General features: G+C 48.9%; 1 protein-coding gene across 1 annotated transcript in view; it reads left to right on the forward strand.

Annotated features, from left to right (window-relative positions):
- The first annotated feature begins 4,875 nt into the window (after positions 1-4,875).
- The window catches only part of Pitpna (phosphatidylinositol transfer protein alpha), a 36,249-nt gene continuing 21,347 nt past the window's right edge, over positions 4,876-19,777 (forward strand). Inside the window, exons 1-3 of the mRNA XM_055619670.1 lie at positions 4,876-5,146; positions 9,036-9,066; positions 15,320-15,468. Of these exons, the coding sequence (XP_055475645.1) occupies positions 5,127-5,146; positions 9,036-9,066; positions 15,320-15,468 (200 nt within the window). The 5' untranslated portion in view covers positions 4,876-5,126. The remainder of the gene's footprint in view (positions 5,147-9,035; positions 9,067-15,319; positions 15,469-19,777) is intronic.

Genomic DNA, 19,777 nt, shown 5'->3' on the forward strand with positions numbered 1-19,777 from the left:
TTCATATCCTTGGTACCAGAAAGAAGAAAAGGAAGGAAGGAAAAATAAGCCTCGTGAGCTGATTCTGTGAGTATAGAATATGTAGTGGCTTGCTGCTAAACCTGACAGCATGAGTTCAATCCTAGGGACCCAGACGGTAGAAGGAGAGGACTTTCACACGTTGTCCTCTGACCTCCATGCGCAACACATTGGGGCACACGTACACACACGCACGCTCGCACTTTCTATGGTACACGTGTGGAATTCACAGGACAACCTGGAATCAACTGTCAGGCTTGGCCACAAGTACCTTAACTCACAGAGCCATTGGGCTGCCCCCTGTAAGGCTAATAATAATGACAATTAACAAGTAAAGATGGAGTCTGGAGAGATGGCTCAGTGTTTAAGAGCACTGGCTGCTCTTCCAGAGGACCCGGTTCAATACCCAGCACCCACGTAGCAGCTCCCAACTGTCTGCTAACTCCAGTTCTGGGGGACCTGACACGCTCACACAGACATACATGCAGGCCAGACAGTAGTGCATATGAAAATAAATAAATCTTTGAGAGAGAGAAGAAATGATTCATCCTGCTGATAACAGCACTGCAGATTTGTAAGACAGAACCTGTGTTCTGAGTAGACACAGTGAAGCAAGTGTGGAGGGCTGGGAAAACCTGTCTTGGAGACTTTGAAATCCTTGGAGAGAGGTGGCAAGCCTCCCAAGCTGAACCTGGACTGTCAGTCACGACTTCCTTAAGGCTCCCTCTGTAAGGAAGCAATGAGGGAGCCTCTCAAGTGGCACTCAAAGTTCCAAGCTCGGGGTCTATAGGCCGCCTCATTGTCTTTTTTAAATAAATTTTTAAAATCTTTATTTATCTGTTTTTATGTATGAGTGATAGGTCTTCACACACCTAGAAGAGGGGATCAGATCCCATTACAGATGGTTGTGAGCCACCATGTGGTTGTCTGGGAATTGAACCCAGGACCTCTGGAAGAACAGCTGGTGCTCTTAACCGCTGAGCCGTCTCTCCAGCCCGCCACCTCATTTTCAACTCACTGTGACCACTAGGCGCTGTTCAGAGGCAAGCCAGTGCCTCCCACGCTTTTCCTCTACCGAGACCATCCTTTCCGGTCTTCTTCAGCTCAAATTGCCTTCATCTTTTTTGTTTTGTTTTGTTTCTTGGAGACAGGTTTCTCTGTGTAGAACTCACTGTCCTGGAACTCTGTAGAGCGGCCGGCCTGAAACTCGGAGATCTGCCTGCCTCTGCCTCCCACGTGCACCACCACTGCCTGGCTGGCTACCTCTTCAAATCTTAACCAGCCCTGACTCTGCTGTCATCCATCCTCGCCTTTGTCACAAACTACTTCAGGTTGATGTCTGTGAGCTCCAGGAGTGGGGAAAGCTGACCCTCGCACTTTCTGATGACTGTATGTGTTTGTTGGGGTATTGTCAGCCTCTAACTCAGAGCTTCGCCCGCCACCGCCTCTCTTCTGAGCGCCATGGCTAAAGGTGTGTGTCACCACACCTGGCCTTTATATTTTCTTTAAAGACTTTTTTAATTTTTATTTTTGTATGTTTTTTGAGACAGGGTTTCTCTATATAGCTCTGGCTGTCCTGGACTTGCTTTGGAGACCAGGCTGGCATCAAACTCAGAGCTCTGCCTGCCTCTGCCTCCCCGAGTGCTGGGATTAAAGGTATGTGCACCACCACATCCAGCATTCTGAGTTATGTGCTGTGTCTGTATCTGTGTGTGTTAGTGCAGGAGCAGGAGGAGGTCAGGGGCAGCAGACGCCCTGGGGGCTGTAGTGACAGGTGGTTGCTAGCTGCCTGACATGGGCACTGGGTGAGTCTTTTGGAAGAGTGGCAAGCACTCTTAACCCAGCTGAGCCATCTCTCCAGCCCTTTGGTTTGCTTTCTTTTTCTTGTTTTTTTTTTTTTTAATTTATTTACTTTTACTTAATGTACATTGGTGTTTAGCATGCATGTATGTCTGTATGAGGGTGTCAGCTCTTAGAGTTACAGACAGTTGTGAGCTGCCATGTGGGTGCTGGGAATTGAACCCGGGTCCACTGGAAGAGCAGTCAGTTCTCTTAACCGCTGAACCATTTCTCCAGCCCCCCTTTTTTTTTGTTTTTTGTTTTGTTGTTGTTGTTTGATAAGGTAGCCCAGGCTAGCTTCAAACTGAATGGGTAGCAGAGGATGGCTTTAAACTTCCTGTCTCTACCTCAGAAGTGTTGGGATTACAGGCATGAGCTACCAGACCTGGTTTATGTAGTCCTGGGAGTTGAACTCGGGACTGTGCAAGTGTAGGGCAAGCATTCTGCCGGGGGAACTGCGTCTTCCAGCCTCGATGTCTTGTGTTTTGGGTTCCCCTCATGTGCAGCACAGCCCTGCCGGCTCATGCTTCGCTCTTCATCCACTAGTGAGCAGCAGCTCCTCTAACTGATGCTGTTAACGCTGCCCCACGGTCAGTCGCCCAGGACAGCTTGAGTCACACTGGTCTCTGCACTTCTATAAGTTTGTATTGTGCTCCCCTCCATCCAGCAAGGGAGGGACCTTGTGTGCTTGGTCGTCCCTTGTGTCTTGTGTGCCTAGAAAAGGACCTAGGACAGGGCCAGGTGCTCAATCAATATTTATTGAGTGAATAAGTAAATGTAGTCTCCCTAGCTAGACTGCATGTTCCCAGGGGGCAGGATCTGGTTACTTCCTGGAGAGAGCCAGCATTTTCTAGAGAACTAGCCATTGATACTATAGAGGAGGAAGAGCCCTGTGCTGGAGGGCTGGGGACCAGGGAGCAGGCCACTCCCTCAATCTTGCAGTCTTTGCCCTAGGTTTCTGGAGCTAGCCTTCCTCACTCTACGGTTTGATGAATGCATGTAACACTCAGAGCGCCCAGGTGACTGGTCCCAGCTCCTTCCTGAGCCACTATCTCGAGTAGTTCTTTCACGATTGCATCCAGATATCTTTCCAGGACCCCCTCTCAGTGAGTCCCACCTGTTTGTCAACCCCTTTCCTGAGTTCTGAGTACTGTACTTGTTGCTCATTTGGCCAGTTTGTTAACAAGTCCAGCTTTTTTTTTCTTCCCTGGACTTACGCCACTGCCTTCTCACTGGTGCCCTTGCCTGTGTTTGGTCCCCTCCATCCCTCTCTCCTTCCATCCATGCTCCCAACATTCAGAGGGAAACTCCACACCGTAAATCTTGTATCACTGCTGAAACCCTCAAATGGCCTCCTTCGGCATCACCACCCACCTGGACCCTTGCCCTTCCCAGCTCTTCAGCCTTCAAACTCAATACTACAGTTACCTCTTCTAGTCCTGTGCTGGTGAGCTTTTTTGTCAGCTTGACGCAAGCTAGGGTCATCTCTGCAGAGGGAACCCAGTTGAGAAAATGTTCCCTTCAGACTGGTCTGTATGGAAGCCTGTGGGGGCATTTTCTAGAGTAATGATTGATGTGGGAGAGCACAGCTCACCCGGGGCGGTGTACCCCATGCCTGGGCTGGTAATCCTGGGTTCACCTGTCCTAGGTTGAGGAAGCCAGTGAGCAGCACTGCTCCATGGCCTCTGCTTCATTCCTGCCCTCAGGTTCCTGCCCTGTTTTCCCTTGGTAACACAATGTAATAAAGCCTTTCCTCCCAAAGTCCCCTTTGGCTGTGGTCTTTACCACAGCAACAGAAGACAGACTAGGACAAGCCTCCCAGATGCACCCTGTTCTCCTTGAGTCCAGCCTTTGCATACCCGTATCTGCTGCGCCTGCCCCTCCGCAGCGCCGTGCAGAGTTTGTCCTCTGGATGCCTTCCCTCAGTGTTCCTCACACACACCAACTGCCCTTCGTGTAATCTCATCAAACACAACTTCACTCCTCACAGCCTGCTGCCTCGCTTTTCCTTTCTTTCTGTGGTTCTGGGATTCAACCTAGGGCCTCCTGCGTACAAGGCAAATGCTCTATCACTGAGTTGTATCCCTGTCCTCTACCTTATCATTTCTGAGACAGGTTTACTAAGTTGTTCAGGCAGGCTTTGAACTTTCCATTCTTCTGCCTCAGCTCCTAGGTAGCTAGGATTACAGGCCTGTACCACCAGGCCTAGCAGCCCCTTTCATTCTAATTGCCTGTTCCCTTTAGCCATCATCTGCCTCCTCTCCATTTGATCTCCAGTTCCCTAAGGGCAAGATAATACCAGTCTTGTTTTCTTTCTCCAGGATAGCACAAGTTCTGGTACAAGGCAGACCCCCAGCCAATGTTTATTGGATAGATGAGAAGACACGAAGATACTAAGAATCTCAGCTACACTCAGCACTCAGGAACCAGAGGCAGGTGGGTCTCTGTGAGTTCAAGGCCAGCCTGGTCTACATAGCGATTTCCAGGACAGCCAGAGGTACATAGTGAGACCCTGTTTCAAAAAATAAAATAAAATAAAATCTCAGCTGCATCATGAATAAGCTGTGATGAGCAAATCTAACTTCCGCCACCTTCTTACCTGTGAATGAGGACAGTAACAGTACCTTTCTGGGGGAGTTGTGGAGTCAAGTATTTAGAGAACATATATACACAGTTTTATTTGTTTTGGGTTTTTTGGTGCATCCAGATTAGGCAAATGCTTCGTGGCTGAACTGAATCTCCACTTCCCTCATTTTATTTTTGACACGCTTGGCTCTCAACACACCCACCAGCGACGTCCACGGATACAGGCACAGCAGCTCCCGATGAAGAAGAGTATTCACACAAGACGTGTCACTTTACTTCCTGAGCGCCAAGCCAGCCTGGGTCCAACTTGGATGCTGCTGACATGGACCCGGAGCCACGGCCCATTTAAGGGTGGAGGGGCGGGCCTGGGAAGGCCCCGCCCCGCGTGAGGTCAGCGCGCACTGCTGCGTCTGACGCTCTGGTTGCCGCAGAGACGCCCCGCCCCCGCGCGGCGCTGCGGAACCGGAGCTCCGGGCGGCGTCGGCAGAGGCGCGGGAGGTGGCGAGGCCAGGGCAGGGCGGCAGGAGCCCGCGCGTCGACCGCAGCGAGAGCAGCGGGGACAGAGCAGACCACGACGAAGGCGCACAGGCAGTCGGGCCGGGCCGGGCCACCGGGAGAGCGGCCGCCGGGAAGCGGGCGGGAGGCCGGGCTGGCAGCTGGCAGCCGCCGAGCCGCGAAGCGACATGGTGCTGCTCAAGGAGTAGTGAGTGTCGGGTCGGCAGTGCGGAAGCGAGGCGGAAGGGAGGGTCGGGATGACGGCCGCGAAGGCAGATCGCCTGCCGGGGGATGGAGAACACCGGATGAGGCTGTTGGGTCGCCTAGCAGGGGCGGAGAGGACAGCGGGGGCTGGACGGGGCCTGAGGTGGGGCCGGAGGGGCCAGAGGATGACAGGAAGCACCTGAGGAGGGATCGAATAGGCCAGAGAGGAGGCCGAGAACCGGTGCGGGCCGGACCGGGCCTGAGGAAGGGTCAAGGGGACAGGGAGAGCCGGGGGGAGGCTTGAGGAGGGGCCGGGGAATGGAGAGCGCTGGATGTGGTGTGGCCCTGTAGTGGGCGCTGGAGGATGAAGGGGCCGGCAGAACTGCCGGAAAGAGTGAGGAGTTGTGTAAGGGACTAAGGAGCAGTGGGACAAGGACAGGCAGCGCCGGTGAGTTGGCTGACGGTAGGGAGGAGTTTGAGGCTGAGCTGTATCAATGGGCTGGAAGATCAGATAAGGTAGCTCCTGGAAGGGAGTTGAGGTGGTGGTGAGGAGTGCTGAGGCGGAACCTGGGCCGTGGACAGTGGCTGCCTTAGGCAGCAAGGGAAGGATTGTAATCATTGGTTGCAGAAAAAAGGACTTCAGTCAGGGCCAGGCCTGGGTGATGGGAGGAGAGAAAACCAGAGGGAACTAACAGGGCTGGGGTGGGGATGGCTGGAGTGGCATGTACCTGAGTGGTAGGTGCAGGAGAGGAGGCTTTTGGAAGAAGCTCAGGATGCCTGCTGAGGACTTGGCAGCACTTGAATGAAGAGTCTAGAAAGTCCCGGGTAGGTTCTGCCGTGATGTGAAGGAGTTTCGGTGACAGAGAAGAGCAGGAAGTTAGCAGGGCACAGGACCATCCAGGAAGATGCTATGAGTGCATGTGCCTGCTGATGGAGATGATGGGGACTAAGACAGGCATAGCCAGTCTTTGGGGATTCTGGGTGTTGGTGCAAAGAGAAGAGGATGTTGTTTGGAGGAATTGAGGCCCCACAAATGTTTTTGGGGTGAGGAGCTGCTGGTTTGGGGGATGGGCAGGGCTTACAGGGAGATGAATGTTTGCCCCTGAAACTCAGGGACTTGGCTGACAGGTGGGGCTATTTGCATTGCTAAGTCTTTTCCGACCTTGTGACCCAGCCCTGAGGATAATGGTTCCAAGCCACCATCCCAGGACTTTGTGCTCTCCTCCTAGGAGAGATTGGATGTGCCTATAGACTGTGGGGAAGCTAAGCTTCCCTGGGGGTAGGGCAAGTTGGCAGCATGAGCCCCCAAGCCCCAGCAGTTCAGAAATGGGAAATGTCCAAGTAGAGAGAAACTTAAACTTGTGAAACTCTTGGAGACCAAGCAAGCGTTTAGAGGACTCTTTCCATCTGGTCAGCGAAGGCACTTTGCACTTAGGAGTGTTTGAGATGTTGAAGATACAGGGTGCAGTTTGAGTGACAGGTGACGTAGAGAGCCAGGTATCTTCCCACCTTGACTCTTGGGGAACACATTATTCAGGTGCCCCGGCATATCTCTTGATGTCCAGTCTGGTGTTAATCCAGCCAGAGCTCTCAGAGCTGTGGTGAAGAACAAGAACACACCAAGGAGAACATGGTGCACTGTGCATTTTAATACTCAGTGTCCAAACGAAGAAGCTCATCTCACTTTTCAGATTTAAAAAAAAAAAAAATTCCCACACGACTCCTACAGTCTGTAGAAATGTGTGGTTTTGAAAAGGTCAAGCTGGGGAAAGAAGGACCTTCTGAAGAGAGGGACTGATTTTGGGAGACAGGCATTCCTTTCCCATTCTTTGTGCTCCCCACTTGAAGTCTGCCAGGGAAAGACCGAAGCGTGCAGACATTGCCGAACCTTCCCAGCATCTTATTTCCTTCCTGATGGACTTGTGCCCTGTGTATGCATCCCTGGGCGGGGGACAGGAAGAGAAACTGGGTAGGAGGGGCCATCAGGCTCCTTGGATGTAGTTGCAGTACTGCAGCTCTGAGAAGGCTGCAAGTGAAGGTCATGCCATGGTGAACATGGCTCCAGTCTTGGCCCAGCCCAGCCCCTATGGCCTTATCCTTTCAAACTGACCCCTGTGGCTGCTGAGGTGGTTTTGTTCCAAGGGAGCAAGGGAGCAATGTCTGGGTGTGTAGACTGCAGCAGACTCGGAGCATCCTTGAAGGCATTGGCCAGTGCTGGTCAGTCCTGAGGGGCAGCTTGGATCTGAAAGTTGCCCTGATGGTTTTGTTCTGACACTTCCTCTAACAGGACTTTTCCTGATTTGATTTCTGCAATTCTTCGATGTGATTTTTGCTGTGTTCTTGAAGATAAAAGGCGTATTGTTTTCTAGGAAGTTCCTTCTGGGGGTGTAGAAATTCTGCCCTCTAAGTTGGAAGTTCTTTGCACTGTTGGTTTTTTCTAATGGGAGAGTTTACATTATTGAGTCTTTCTGGAGGAAGGGAGTTAGCAGGCAGTAGACTTGGAGCCTATTTTATTTCTTTTTTCCTGCTGCTTTTTCTGCTTGATGCCTGGCTTTTACTGTGATGTTTTCCTCAGGTCTCACTGAGTGTTTTCTTGCTGCCTGGGAGAACTTTGTGGGGCTAGGGAATAGCAAGCTGTTTTGCAGCCTGTGATCCTCTCATGCTTTACTAAGCAAGCACACAAGGTACAGAGGGCCCAGCAGGCTCCAGCCAGGTTCCGAGCACTGCCGATCTCAGCTTTGCCGCTTGCTGTCTTAGTCTTTTGTTTTTTAATTTTATTTATTTTGAGATAGGGTCTTTATGTGTAGCCCTGGCTGTCCAGGAACTCACTCTGTAGACCAGGGTGGTCTTGAATTTACAGAGGTCCACCTCCCTCTACCTCATAGAAATCTACCTGCCTCTGCCTCCTAAGTGCTGGGATTAAAGGCGTGCACCATCACGCCCAGCTGTCTTTTTAAAACAAAACAAAACAAAACAAAAAACAAGGTCTTACCATGTAACTCTGGCTGTCCTGGAACTTGCTATGTAGACCAGGCTACCCTCAAACTCATGGAGACCCACCTGCCTCTGCCTCCTTAGTGCTGGGTGGCTTGACTTTTGACTCCAGTCAAGGCCTTTCTTCTCAGCTCTCTGACATCAAAGCACCGCACTGGGGACCAGTCACTGGTCTGTTACAAATGCAGGCCACCTGGAGAAGTGGCTCCCGTCTTAGCTCTCTGGAGTTCTGGCTTCTTGAGGACTTCCCTGGCCATGATTTCTCCATCAGCTTATTTGTGGCATCTCCAACAACTGGAGGTAGTCAAAATGGAGGAAGAAAGAAATGGAGGGTTGGGGTGCCTTTGGATAGCCCCTGGAGGTCAGAGCTGGGCATCGTCTTTTAGGGCTTCATGTATTGTAACATCCTTTGGAGAGCAGAGGTGGCGGCGGCAATGAAGCCTCTAGGGAATTGGCTCCTTCATAGCCCTTGGCTGTGAAGGCTGGTGTTTGGAGGTTGGAGCTACTGGTGTACATCCCCAGGGCCACATTCTTTGGCGTGAGTCCTCACGGTGAGCCTGATGAGCCTTCTCTATTAGCGTCTCTGTTTTACTAGACATATTAGCAAGTCTTGTTGGGAAAGAGACAGTTGAGGGAGTGGGAGAGAAAGATGTGAGTGAATGGCCTGATCAGTACCTACTAGTGGGGAATTCAGGTTTGCTCTGAATCACAGGATTCTGAACGGGATTCCAGAAAGCCATGGGGGACCCTTGCCTTGCAGCAGAGGGCCATTCCCTGCTGGGTTTTTGTCAGTGAGGAAAGGGTTGGGTGCCACAAGGTATGGGCCGCTGAGATAAGGGATGCTTTGCAAACCTCGGGCTTCAGAGCTTGGAGCTGATATTCTTTCTCCTCTCTTGTAGTAGAGTCATCCTACCTGTGTCTGTAGATGAGGTAAGTCCTTTTTTTCTCTTCTCATCCATAGTTGCTCATAAGTGTTTATGAACGTTGGGTGGGCTGGGAATGGCCACACTATTTGTGTGTCTTTCACTTCTTGTTCTAATACAGAGATAACTGAGGCTCAGTTCACATATTCATGGTGCAACTCTTCTGAAGGAGGGCACTTCTGCGGTGAATCTGGGTACCTGGGCACAATCAGTTGCAGGCTGCTGACTTGCTGGGTAACTGAGGAGAGACTAAAGCAGCTCTCCACCTGCTGGGATTGGACCATTTGGGGCATGTTCATGATGAGCTGCAGGGTGTGCATATGTGGGGTCTCCATGACCAGGCTGGGGATACTATGTGATTAATGGTGCTTTCTGGCTCTGAGGTAAACCAGCAAGGCTGGAAATCTCTGAGGAGCCATGCTAGGTGGCTGCTGGAAAGACCAAGGCACAGAACCCTCCTTTTACGGAGGGCAGGGGATGACAAACGGGCTTGGCTTGCCCTCTGTCCTTTTATGGTTCCTAGGTCTGACGGCCCTGTGCATGGAGAGCTGGCAGCAGTAGTTGCTACAAGAAGGTTCATAGGCCATGCTGACTCAGAGCTGTCTCTTGGATAGAAAACCTCCCTCGGCCCACCCTTTTTCTGAACTTCCTCTATTCTCCCTTCCTGTCGAAGCTTGTTCTTGACTTTCCTCTGAATCCACAGCCCCTCCCCAGTCTCCAAAGAAATGAAGGCCAGCCTGAACCCCTGGTTGTGGCTCCATGTCTTGTTCCTGTGGGACCAAAGGGAATCCTGTGCTCCACATGGGAGCCAGTCTTCCGAGAAACGAAAGCAGGCCAACAGAGCCCAGAGCTTGCTTTTTTTTTTTTTTTTAGCTGGTTTCTCTGTAGCCCTGGCTGTCCTGGAACTCACTTTGTAGACCAGGCTGGCCTTGAATTTACAGAGGTCCACCTCCCTCTACCTCATAGAAATCTACCTGCCTCTGCTGGGATTAAAGGCGTGTACCACCACCTTCATTTTAAAAATGCTCTGGAGAGCATTTATCTTGATTTCTGTGTGGATATTGCTCTTGTGTATATGTGTTGCTGTATATGTGGGGGTACCCGCAGAGGCCCTCAGAAGGCCCTGGCGTTGGAGTCACAGGGAGTTGTGAGTTGCCCAGTGTAAGTGCTTAGAATCAAGCATGGGGCCTCTAAAGGGCAGCAAGTGCTCATAGCTGAGCCATCTCTCCAGCGGGTACTGCACACCTGGCGAAGGCTTTGGAGATCTGGGGACAGGGCCAGATGTGACTTTGAACATGGTCTGAGCAATCTGAGAAAGATAAAGGGACATCTCATTGCAAAGGGTTTGAGGTCAGAGTGGGCATACAGTAAGATTCCATCATAAAATTAATTAATTAATTTAAAAAATGGAGTAGCTCACATTTTGAATCCTGACACTTGGGAGGCTGCATGGTAGAAGCTGAGCTACAAAGTTAGTTTCAGGACAGCCTGGCCTACAGAAGGATATACAGAAGGATAACTGTTTCAACAAAGGGATCAGGAAGCTGGGTGTGGTGGCAATGCCTTTAGTTCCAGCACTCAGAAAGCTGGGGCTGCTGGATCTCTGTGGGTTTGAGGCCAGGCTGGTCTACATGGCAAGCTCCAGGCTAGCCAGGGCTACACAAAGATCCTGTCTTTAGGGGTGGGGGGAAGGAAAGAAAAACAAAACCAACAAACAAATGATGGAGAGGAGGGAGGAGATAGGGAGATAGAGGGACACAGACAAACATACATTGGGGAAAGAGGAAGTGGCCAGATAAGAAGCTATGATATATGGAGCCACCTGAGAAACCAGGTGCCTGGGCATTAGCTTTTCAAGAGTCAACCCATTTCTTTTGAGGGCCTTGTTATCATTATATAAAACAGCAAGTGAGTTCAAGACCATCTTGGTCCACATAGGGAGTTCCAGGCTAGCCTGGGCTACATAGTGAAAACCTATCCTTCAGAGAAAAGGATGGGGGGGGGGTCATGTAAGATGATTTTTCTCTTTAAAGATTTATTTATTGTTTATATAGTATTCTACTTGCATGTGTGCCTACAGGCCAGAAGCTCATTATAAATGGTTATGAGTCACCATGTGGTTGCTGGGACTTGAACTCAGGACCCTTGGAAGAACAGCCAGTGCTCTTAACCTCTGAGCCATCTCTCCAGTCCTGTAAGATGATTTTCTAACAGAAAGCCACTATGACTCTTACCTTGAAACTTAGGTGGCCTCTCTGCTGTACAGGGTCATCCGAGTTTGAGGTCAGCTTGGTCTACAAAGTAAGTTCTAGGACAGCCAGGGCTATGCAGAAAAACAAAACAAATAAAAAGAAAAGGAAAGGAAGGAAAGGAAAAAAGGGTGTCTCTCAGGGATGTGGGATTGTCTTCATTAGGTATGGTGGATCCGATGGAGTCTCCTGATGTGTCAAAAGCTAAGACTGTGAGACTGCTGCAGAATCGGGGGCCCAGAATTGTCTGGGAGCACCCCTCTGCTGCTCCGACCTCTCCTGGTGGGAAGGGCCCACCCTAAGAACATCCGCAGCTGGCAGTTTTAGCCTGTGGTGTTTTTGCAGTCTGGAGGAAGTGGTAAGACAGGGCTGGGTAGTCAGAGCCTAGGCCCAGCAGAAGCTTGAGGTGGCTAGTGCTGGTCTAGAGTCAGCTGTGGTGGTGGTGGTCAGCCTGTTCTCAGCAACACACGGGCAGGACAGCAGCAGGTTGCAGGGGTGAGGCTGCCCTGTCGGTAGCTTGATCCTTAGTTCCGGATAATCAGAAAATTCTAGAATGGGGGGTGAAGAAGTAAGGAACAGGCCTCCTAGAGTCACTGTCAGTTACCTCTCTGACTCACTGCTCCCAGGAGAACAGCCCTCTGTCATGTGACCGGCAGGGCCACTCCTCTTATCAGAGACCATGACTTGAGTCCCTTGGAGCTTCTGATTTGGAGAGAAAAAAGGGAAAGAGGAGGCCATGGATTTGTAGTCATCCTGATGGCCTGAATCAATATTTAGGGGCAGAATTAGCTTGTTTGGCCAGAGCCTTTAGTGTAACACTACCTTGGGTTTCCAGGCATTCTATGGCAGGGCAAGAAAGTCCTGGCTGTCCAACATGGGCGTGTCCACCAGCAGTTCCTGATCCACCTCCTGCGGACAGGGCGGGCTCAGGGCACTGTTCCTCTGGAGAACGTGGCCTCACAGGGCTGTCTGGGTAGGCCAACAGAGCACTGTTTTTCTTGCCTTTTTTGTTTGTTGTTTGTTTTTGAGACAGAACACCTTGGCTAGCCTGATGCCAGTATGTGGCCCACGTGGCCCTAACTAATTCATGGCAGTCTTCCTGGCTCAGCCTCCTGTGTGCTGGATTACAGATTTGGGCCACTTGTGCCCAACTGTATTGTTTTTTCCTTATGTGTGTCATTCAGTGTTTCTATTCCACATTTCATTTCCTTCCGTTCCTACTCATTGATTATCCAAGTCCTAGAGTCTCTGTTTTGCTCACTGAGTGACTTGGTCTATGGGACAAGGGACAACTCTCAAGGGCAAGATAACATTGTCTCAGCCTGAGGAGGTTGGAATCCTGGTCTCCGTGGGGCTCCTTATCTGGTTTTGTGGTCTGACCCTCATCCTTACTGCCACCCCACCTTGTTTCTGGCAGCCTTCCCAGGATGCAGAGAGGCTGTACCAAAGGAAACCTGACGTGAAGTCCCCCTCACTTGTGCTTTGTGCAGATCTGTCTTCTTTACCTCTGGATTAACAAAACTGCCTCACTTGTCTCATTGGGATTAAAGGATCAGAGTATCAAGAGAGATTAAAGGGGAAGAGGCCAGCATGCAGACTGATCCTCTTAGAGTCCGCCCTCTGATCTGCCCCTGAAGGGAATCCCTGAAGACCATGGTCTTTGCTGGCCCCAGGGCCCCTCCCCAAGGAGCACTAACTAGCAAGCTGCAGCTAGTCCAGCCCTCTCCCCAGCCTGCCCTTTAGGATTGCTGAGTCAGTCGTCCAGTGTCCTGTGACTCCTCTCTAGAGCAGAGCTCCTGCTGCTTCATGTGGCTCAGCCAAACCCTGACCCACTTGATATGGGTTTCAAGTGTGCTAAGGCCTGCTAAGGCAAGACTGGAAAGGACCAGGGGGTAGTGTGGGGATCCGTGAGGCACCAAAGCAGTACTGGTATTGCTCAGGATTAGCAAGATCAAGGTAACTGGCTCTCACTCAGATGTTTCTCTTGATGGGATTAACTGAGCCTTGATCACTTGTCTTTCCTTGGCATTCTGTGCTGGGCTTTTGCTTTGTGGTGAGCAGTGAACTGTCCTGGTCCACTGCTTCACCCTTCAGATGTCACCCAGAAGTTTCCTTGCAGTGTTTAGGGGGCTGAGGCGAAGAAGGTGTGACGGAGCAGACCGGGAGCTCTGCATCCTGCTCTGGCTGGCAGCTGTGTGCAGGTGTCAGTGGCAGATGCCAGAGGTGCAGCTGCTCAATTTTAACCTCAGAGAGAGAGAACAGCCCTAGTCTTACCCCTGGGGTACCAGTTGAGGGGAGGGTGCAGAGGGAAAGGAAAGCTTCATGTCCACCCCCAGCAGGCTGGGTAATTGAGTTCTTGTCTGTCTTTTCCTCGGCACTCTTGACCCTGGCAGCCAGGAGGAAGATGCATGTTTGGAGTAGTTGTAGTCTGCCCTCCCACTGCTTATTTTTTCTGCACTGTTCATGTTCTTTCTTCTTGTTTTTTGAAACATGATCTTACTGTTTAGCCCTGACTGTCTTAGAATTGCTTTTTTCTTTCTTTTTTGTCCTAGAATTTCTTATGTTGACCAGGCTGTCCTTGAACTCATAGAGATCCACCTTCTCTGCCTCCTGAGTGCTAAGATTATAGGCCATCGTGCCCAGAGTCTTGATCATGTTTTCCCTCTTCAGCTAATTTCTTTTGACTCATACTGTGGTCAGAGATACCTAGAACTCACTGTAGCCCAAGCTGGCATCATAACTCCTGGCAGTCTTCCTACCCCAGCCTCCTGAGTACTGCCATTACAAGTATGAGGTGCCATGCTTAGCTTTAGGGTCTGTTTAAATAAGTGAGATAGAGAGATTTTTAGTAAGTAACTGAGATCCTGTTTTAGGGTCTGAAACCAGAGCTGGGTCCAGGCCAAGAGAGACCTTGGACAATATAATGTTTTCTGGGTAGTGCTGTACGATTAAAGTATAGTGTAGTCTCTCTTATAAATTTTTTTTTTTAATTTTATATGCATTAGTGGTTTTGCCTACATGTATGTTTGTATAAGGATGTCAGATCCCCTGTATCTGGACTTACAGACACTTGTGAGCTGCCATGTGGGTGCTGGGAATTGAACCGAGGTCCTTTAGGAAGAACAGCCAGTGTTCTTAACCACTGAGCCATCACTCCAGCCCCATGTATTCTCTTTTTAAACTCATGGGTTTGAAGGGAGTGGTGGCATAAGAGAAACCCTGTCTCGAGAAACCAAAACAAGCAAACAACTTCATGGGTTTGTAATAATGTGAAGATGACATAGAATAATTCTGATGATTAAAGAGAATCTGTAATCCTAGCTATCTGGGAGTGGATTTTTTTTTTAATAATTTATTCACTTTTATGTACATTGGTGTTTTTGGCTGCATGTATGTCTGTGTGGGGGTGTCAGATTTTCTGGAACTGGAGCTACAGACAGTTGTGAGCTGCCTTGTGGGTGCTGGGAATTGAACCCAGGTCCTCTGGAAGAGCAGCCAGTGCTCTTAACCACTAAGCCATCTCTCCAGCCCCCTAGGAGTGGATTTTAAAAAATATTTATGTATATATTTTTTTATTTTATGTACATTGATGTTATGCCTGCATGTGTTTGTGAAAGTGCCAAATTCCCGGGAATTGGAACTGTAAACAGCTGTGAGCTGCTGTGTGGGTGCTGGGAATTGAACCCGGGTCCTCTATAGAAGAGCAGCCAGTGCTTTTAACAGCCGAGCCAATTCTCCCTATCTGGGAGGTTGATGCAGGAAAACAAAACAAAACAAAACAAAACAAAAGGTTGAGGATACAGCTTATTGGTTGAGCAGCCTAACATGCTGAAGGCCCAGGGTTCAATACTTGGGTCAGGAATTAGTAAAAGAAAGTTAAAAAAAGAAAAAAGTACGAGCTGCCACAGAGCAGAGTTCTCCCTTGCTTTGGAAAGATTTTTGACAAGGACTTAGTTGCACTTGGGCCTTGTGTAACTGTTGCAAATAATGCCTATCTCTTTGGTTCTTTAGTATCAAGTGGGGCAGCTGTATTCTGTGGCTGAAGCCAGCAAAAATGAAACCGGTGGTGGGGAAGGTGTGGAAGTCCTGGTGAATGAGCCCTACGAGAAGGAGGACGGTGAGAAAGGCCAGTACACACACAAGATCTACCACTTACAGAGGTACGTGACCCAGGTGGCTGGGCAGGAACTTGGTAGATCGGACAATTGGGAGTGTCTCCAGGTTACAGGCTGACAGCCCTGTTGGTTTATCTGTCAGATTGGGTGTGGGCGGGATTTCTTCATTGTTTAAAAACCTAAATAAAAAATGAAAAAAGTAGCCAGTCTGTGGTTGTACATGCCTTTAATTCCAGCACTGGAGAGGCACAGGCAGGAGAACCTCTGTGAGTTCAAGGCCAGTCTGGTCTACAGAGTGAGCTCCAGGACAGCCAGGGCTACACAGAGAAACCCTGTCTGAAAACAAACAAAACCTAGTGCTCACGGTGTGCTGCACATATGCTGTAAGCTGCTTGAGCAGCCCCTCAAGACCCATGTGGTAGTAATTTCCAGATGCAGAGCTCCTTTTGATACACTTACATCCATAAATCTGAGGTAAATGTAGTAAAAAGTGTAATTGTTAGGTCAGGCAGTATTTAAATTCGAATTTTATGGAATCATATCCCAGAGAAATTTCAGTACTTTTCTTTTGATCGATATATCAATTTATATATATATATGTATTTTTTTAAAGGTTTATTTATTTATTATGTATACAGTGTTCTGCTTGTATGTTTGCACATGGGAAGAGGGCACCAGAGCTCATTTTAGATGGTTGTGAGCTACCATGTGGTTGCTGGGAATTGAACTCAGGACTTCTGGAGGAGCAGTCAATGTTCTTAACCTCTGAGCCATCTCTCCAGCCCATGTCAATATTTTTTAAAAAATTATAGCAGTTGTATATGTGTGTGCATGTACATGCTTGTGCTCCTTTGGAGGGCATCAAACTTGTTCTCAACTTCTGAGCCACCCCCTATTTACCCCTCTTTTTTTTAATTATTAAAAGAGTATTTTTGCCCAATATTTTCAAATGACTTTGGAACTCACTTGTATACAATAATTTATAGTAAATCACACACATTTGCTGAATCCCAAAACAAAATGATTTTATAGTGAACCGTGATACGGCCCAAAGGGCCTTGGAACCAGCAGTAAGCATTTACCGGCCTGAATGGAAGTTGGGCGAACTGCTTAAGAAATGACTCAGCGGGCTGGAGAGAGAGCTCAGCAGTTCAGGGCACATGCTGCTCTGGGAGAATACCGGAGTTCAGTGCCCAGCACCTGCATAGGTTGCTCACACTGCCTATAACTCCAGCTCTGAGGACCCCAGGTCTTCCGGCCACCATGGGCACCTGTACTCACATCTGCAGACATGCAGCATACACATAAATAAAATCTTTTTTTAAAAAAAGAAAATGCTTTCTGGGTGGTGGTGGTATATGCCTTTAATTCTAGCACTTGGGAGACAGGCAGATCTCTTAAGTTCAAGAGTGAGTTCATTTTCATGTGGTGAAATCCTGGGTTTCCTGTAGTTGCTGTTCTGATGAAGGGACAGTGTGAACCCATTGGGTCTCAGGCTTAGCAGGGCCAGGGCAGAGAGAGTAGTTCTGTGGTCTAAGCAAATTTTCCCATTTTGTGCTTACTGAACTCGGTGAAGCCAGTGGCAGAGAAAAAAAATCTGAGGAGTGTGCAACCTTCCTTACCTCCTCCAGCAAGAAAGTAGACATTGGGTTGCTACTCATTTTACCTCTAGAACACCTAATTTAAAAAGGGTGTTGGTCCTGGTGGTCGTCACCAGCTGCCTTATAAGAAGGAGGCTCTGCTGCCTCCTAGGATGGACGGTTTTCCGATTTCCTGCTGTGGGCTGCTGCAGCACGTTCCCCCTGCTCTCTTGCCGTCCGCTTTTTTCTCTGTCTGATGAGCACTTTGTTGCAGGATCTGTGCTGTCTTCTTGAAAGCTGTAAACTGTTGGGTGAAGTGTGACTGCCTTCCTTAATCCACAAACACTTATGACTCCCTCCCTCGTGTTCCCTTTTATTCCACCTTGCACTAATTTCTCTCTTTCTCCCAGCCTTTTCTGCCCCACTCCAATCCTGTTTCATGGCATTCTACACCCCCCATATGTTTATGTGGTTCTGACTGCCCTGAGGAGCTTGCCTTGAGTCTTGTCCACTACCCCCCCTCTCAGTTGCTGTGCTCTTCCTGTGATCACCCTGTTGGATACTCCCTCAGGACTGTTCTTAGTTGTCTGCCGTCTCTGTTCCTATGTATCCAGTACCTTGGTCTGGGGCTCAGAGTTAGTTGTCTGCTGGGGCCTAGCTCTTTCCTTTAGGCCAGAGGCACTAAAGGTGATGAATTTGCTAGAGCCTATTGAATATTATGTAGGCTACTATCTTAAAAACTAGGAAAGAAGGAGCTTCGAATGTAGTCAGTACTTGGGTAATTGCCTAGCATGTACCAGTACATACGGATCCCAGTACCACACAGGCATGATCACACACACACACACACACACACCTGCACACACACATGCATGCGTACGGAATAAGAAAGATGAATTTATGCTCTTACAAAAAACTAGGTACATACTATACATACTGTTTTGTAACATGAAATGAAAACTGAATAGGGAGTTGAGAAGATGGCTCAGTGGCTAAGAATACTGGCTGCTCGTGCAGAGGACTTGGGTTCTGGCCCTAGTGCCCACATGGTGACTCAAGCATCTGTGGCTCTAGTTTCAGGGCATCAGAAGCCCTCCTATGGCTCGATGGGCACACTTACAGCATAGAGGTACATGCAGGCAAAATACTCATAATAACAATAAAGAAATCGTAAAAACAGAACAACCCAGCTGGGCAGTGGTGGTGCACACCTTTAATCCTAGCACTTGGGAAGCAGGGACAGCTGTATCTCTGTGAGTTCAAGGCCAGCCTGGTCTATAGAGTGAGTTTTAGGTCAGCCAAAATTACACACAGAGAAACCCTGTCTCAAAAACAAACAAACAAAAAAAAAAGCAAAAACAGAAACCTTTAAAACCAATAGGAAAATTGAATAGAAGAAAATATTATCCAGGTGTGATTGTGCATACTTGTAACGTCAGCACTTTGAAGGTTAAGACAAGAACATCTAGGTTTGAGGCCAGCATAGTGCATTCAAGGATCACCTGGGTCTAGGTAGGGTGGGGATTTTTTGTTTGCTTTATTTTGTTTTTCTGTGATAAGCACTATGACCAAAAGCAATTTGGTATAAAATAAAAAAAAAAATGTAAGTAATAATATATATAAAGCAATTTGGCAAGGAAAAGAAAGGGCTTATTTCACGTCATAGATTATGATCTGTCATCAAGAGAAGTCAGGGCAGGAGCTCAGGGCAGGTATCTGGAGGCAGCAACTGAATCAGAGACCATGGAAGAGTGATGTTTAGTGTGCTCCCAGTGGCTTGCTCAGACAGCTTTCTCATACCGTCTAAGACCACCTGCCCTGGGATGGTACTGCCTTCTGTCAGCTGGCCCTCCCACACCAACCATCAACCAGGAAAAACGCCCTACACACTTGCCCACAGGCCAGTCTTTTGGAGGTATTTCATTAATCAAGAGTCCTTTCCAGATAGGTCTATGTTTGTGTCAAGTTGACAAAAACTAACCTGCATATTTGGGCTGCAGAGTAAGACTTTGTTTGTATTAAAGAAGGGCTGTGTATGTAACCTAGAGGCTAGAATGCTTGCCTAGCATGTGCAAGGCCCTGGGTTTGATCCCTGGCACCAGATAACAGTCTGGTGGTGTATGCCTGTAATCCTAACATTGGGAAGTAGAGGCAGGAGGATCAGAACCTTATTTTTAAAGATAGGGTTTCTCTGTCCTGGACTCTAGCTGTCCTGGACTCACTCTGTAGACCAGGCTGGCCTCAAACTCACAAAGATCCACCTGCCTCTGCCTCCCAAGTGCTGAGACTAAAGGCCACTCCTGGTGGCTGAGATTCAGAGGCTTAAGGCCAGTGTGGGATATATGAGCCTTTTTGGCCAGGAAGAGATGGAGACAAAGACCTAGGGGCTGGGGAAAGGTGGGGAGGGAGAAGGGAAGATTCTGCCTGGGAAGCAGATGACCAAAAGGACTTCCTGTGTCCTGAGAACTTAAGAAAAATAGACCAGGTATTTTTTGGATACCTTATTTCCATGTGTGTGTGCAGGTGGAGGTTAGAGGTCAACATTGGGTGCCTTCCTCTATCACCTTTTTTTGTTTATTTTTTGAGACAGGGTTTCTGTGTGTAGTCTTGGTTGTTATGGAACTCTGAAGACCAGGCTGGCCTCGAACTCATAGAGATCCACCTGCCTCTGCCTCCCAAGTGTTGGGATTAAAGGTGTGTGCTACCACCTGTCTGTCTGTCTGTCTGTCTATCTATCTATCTATCTATCTATCTATCTATCTATCTATCTATCT

This window comes from Psammomys obesus, unplaced genomic scaffold (assembly GCF_907164565.1).
Source record: "Psammomys obesus unplaced genomic scaffold, mPsaObe1.curated_primary_1811, whole genome shotgun sequence".
NCBI lineage: Eukaryota > Metazoa > Chordata > Mammalia > Rodentia > Muridae > Psammomys > Psammomys obesus.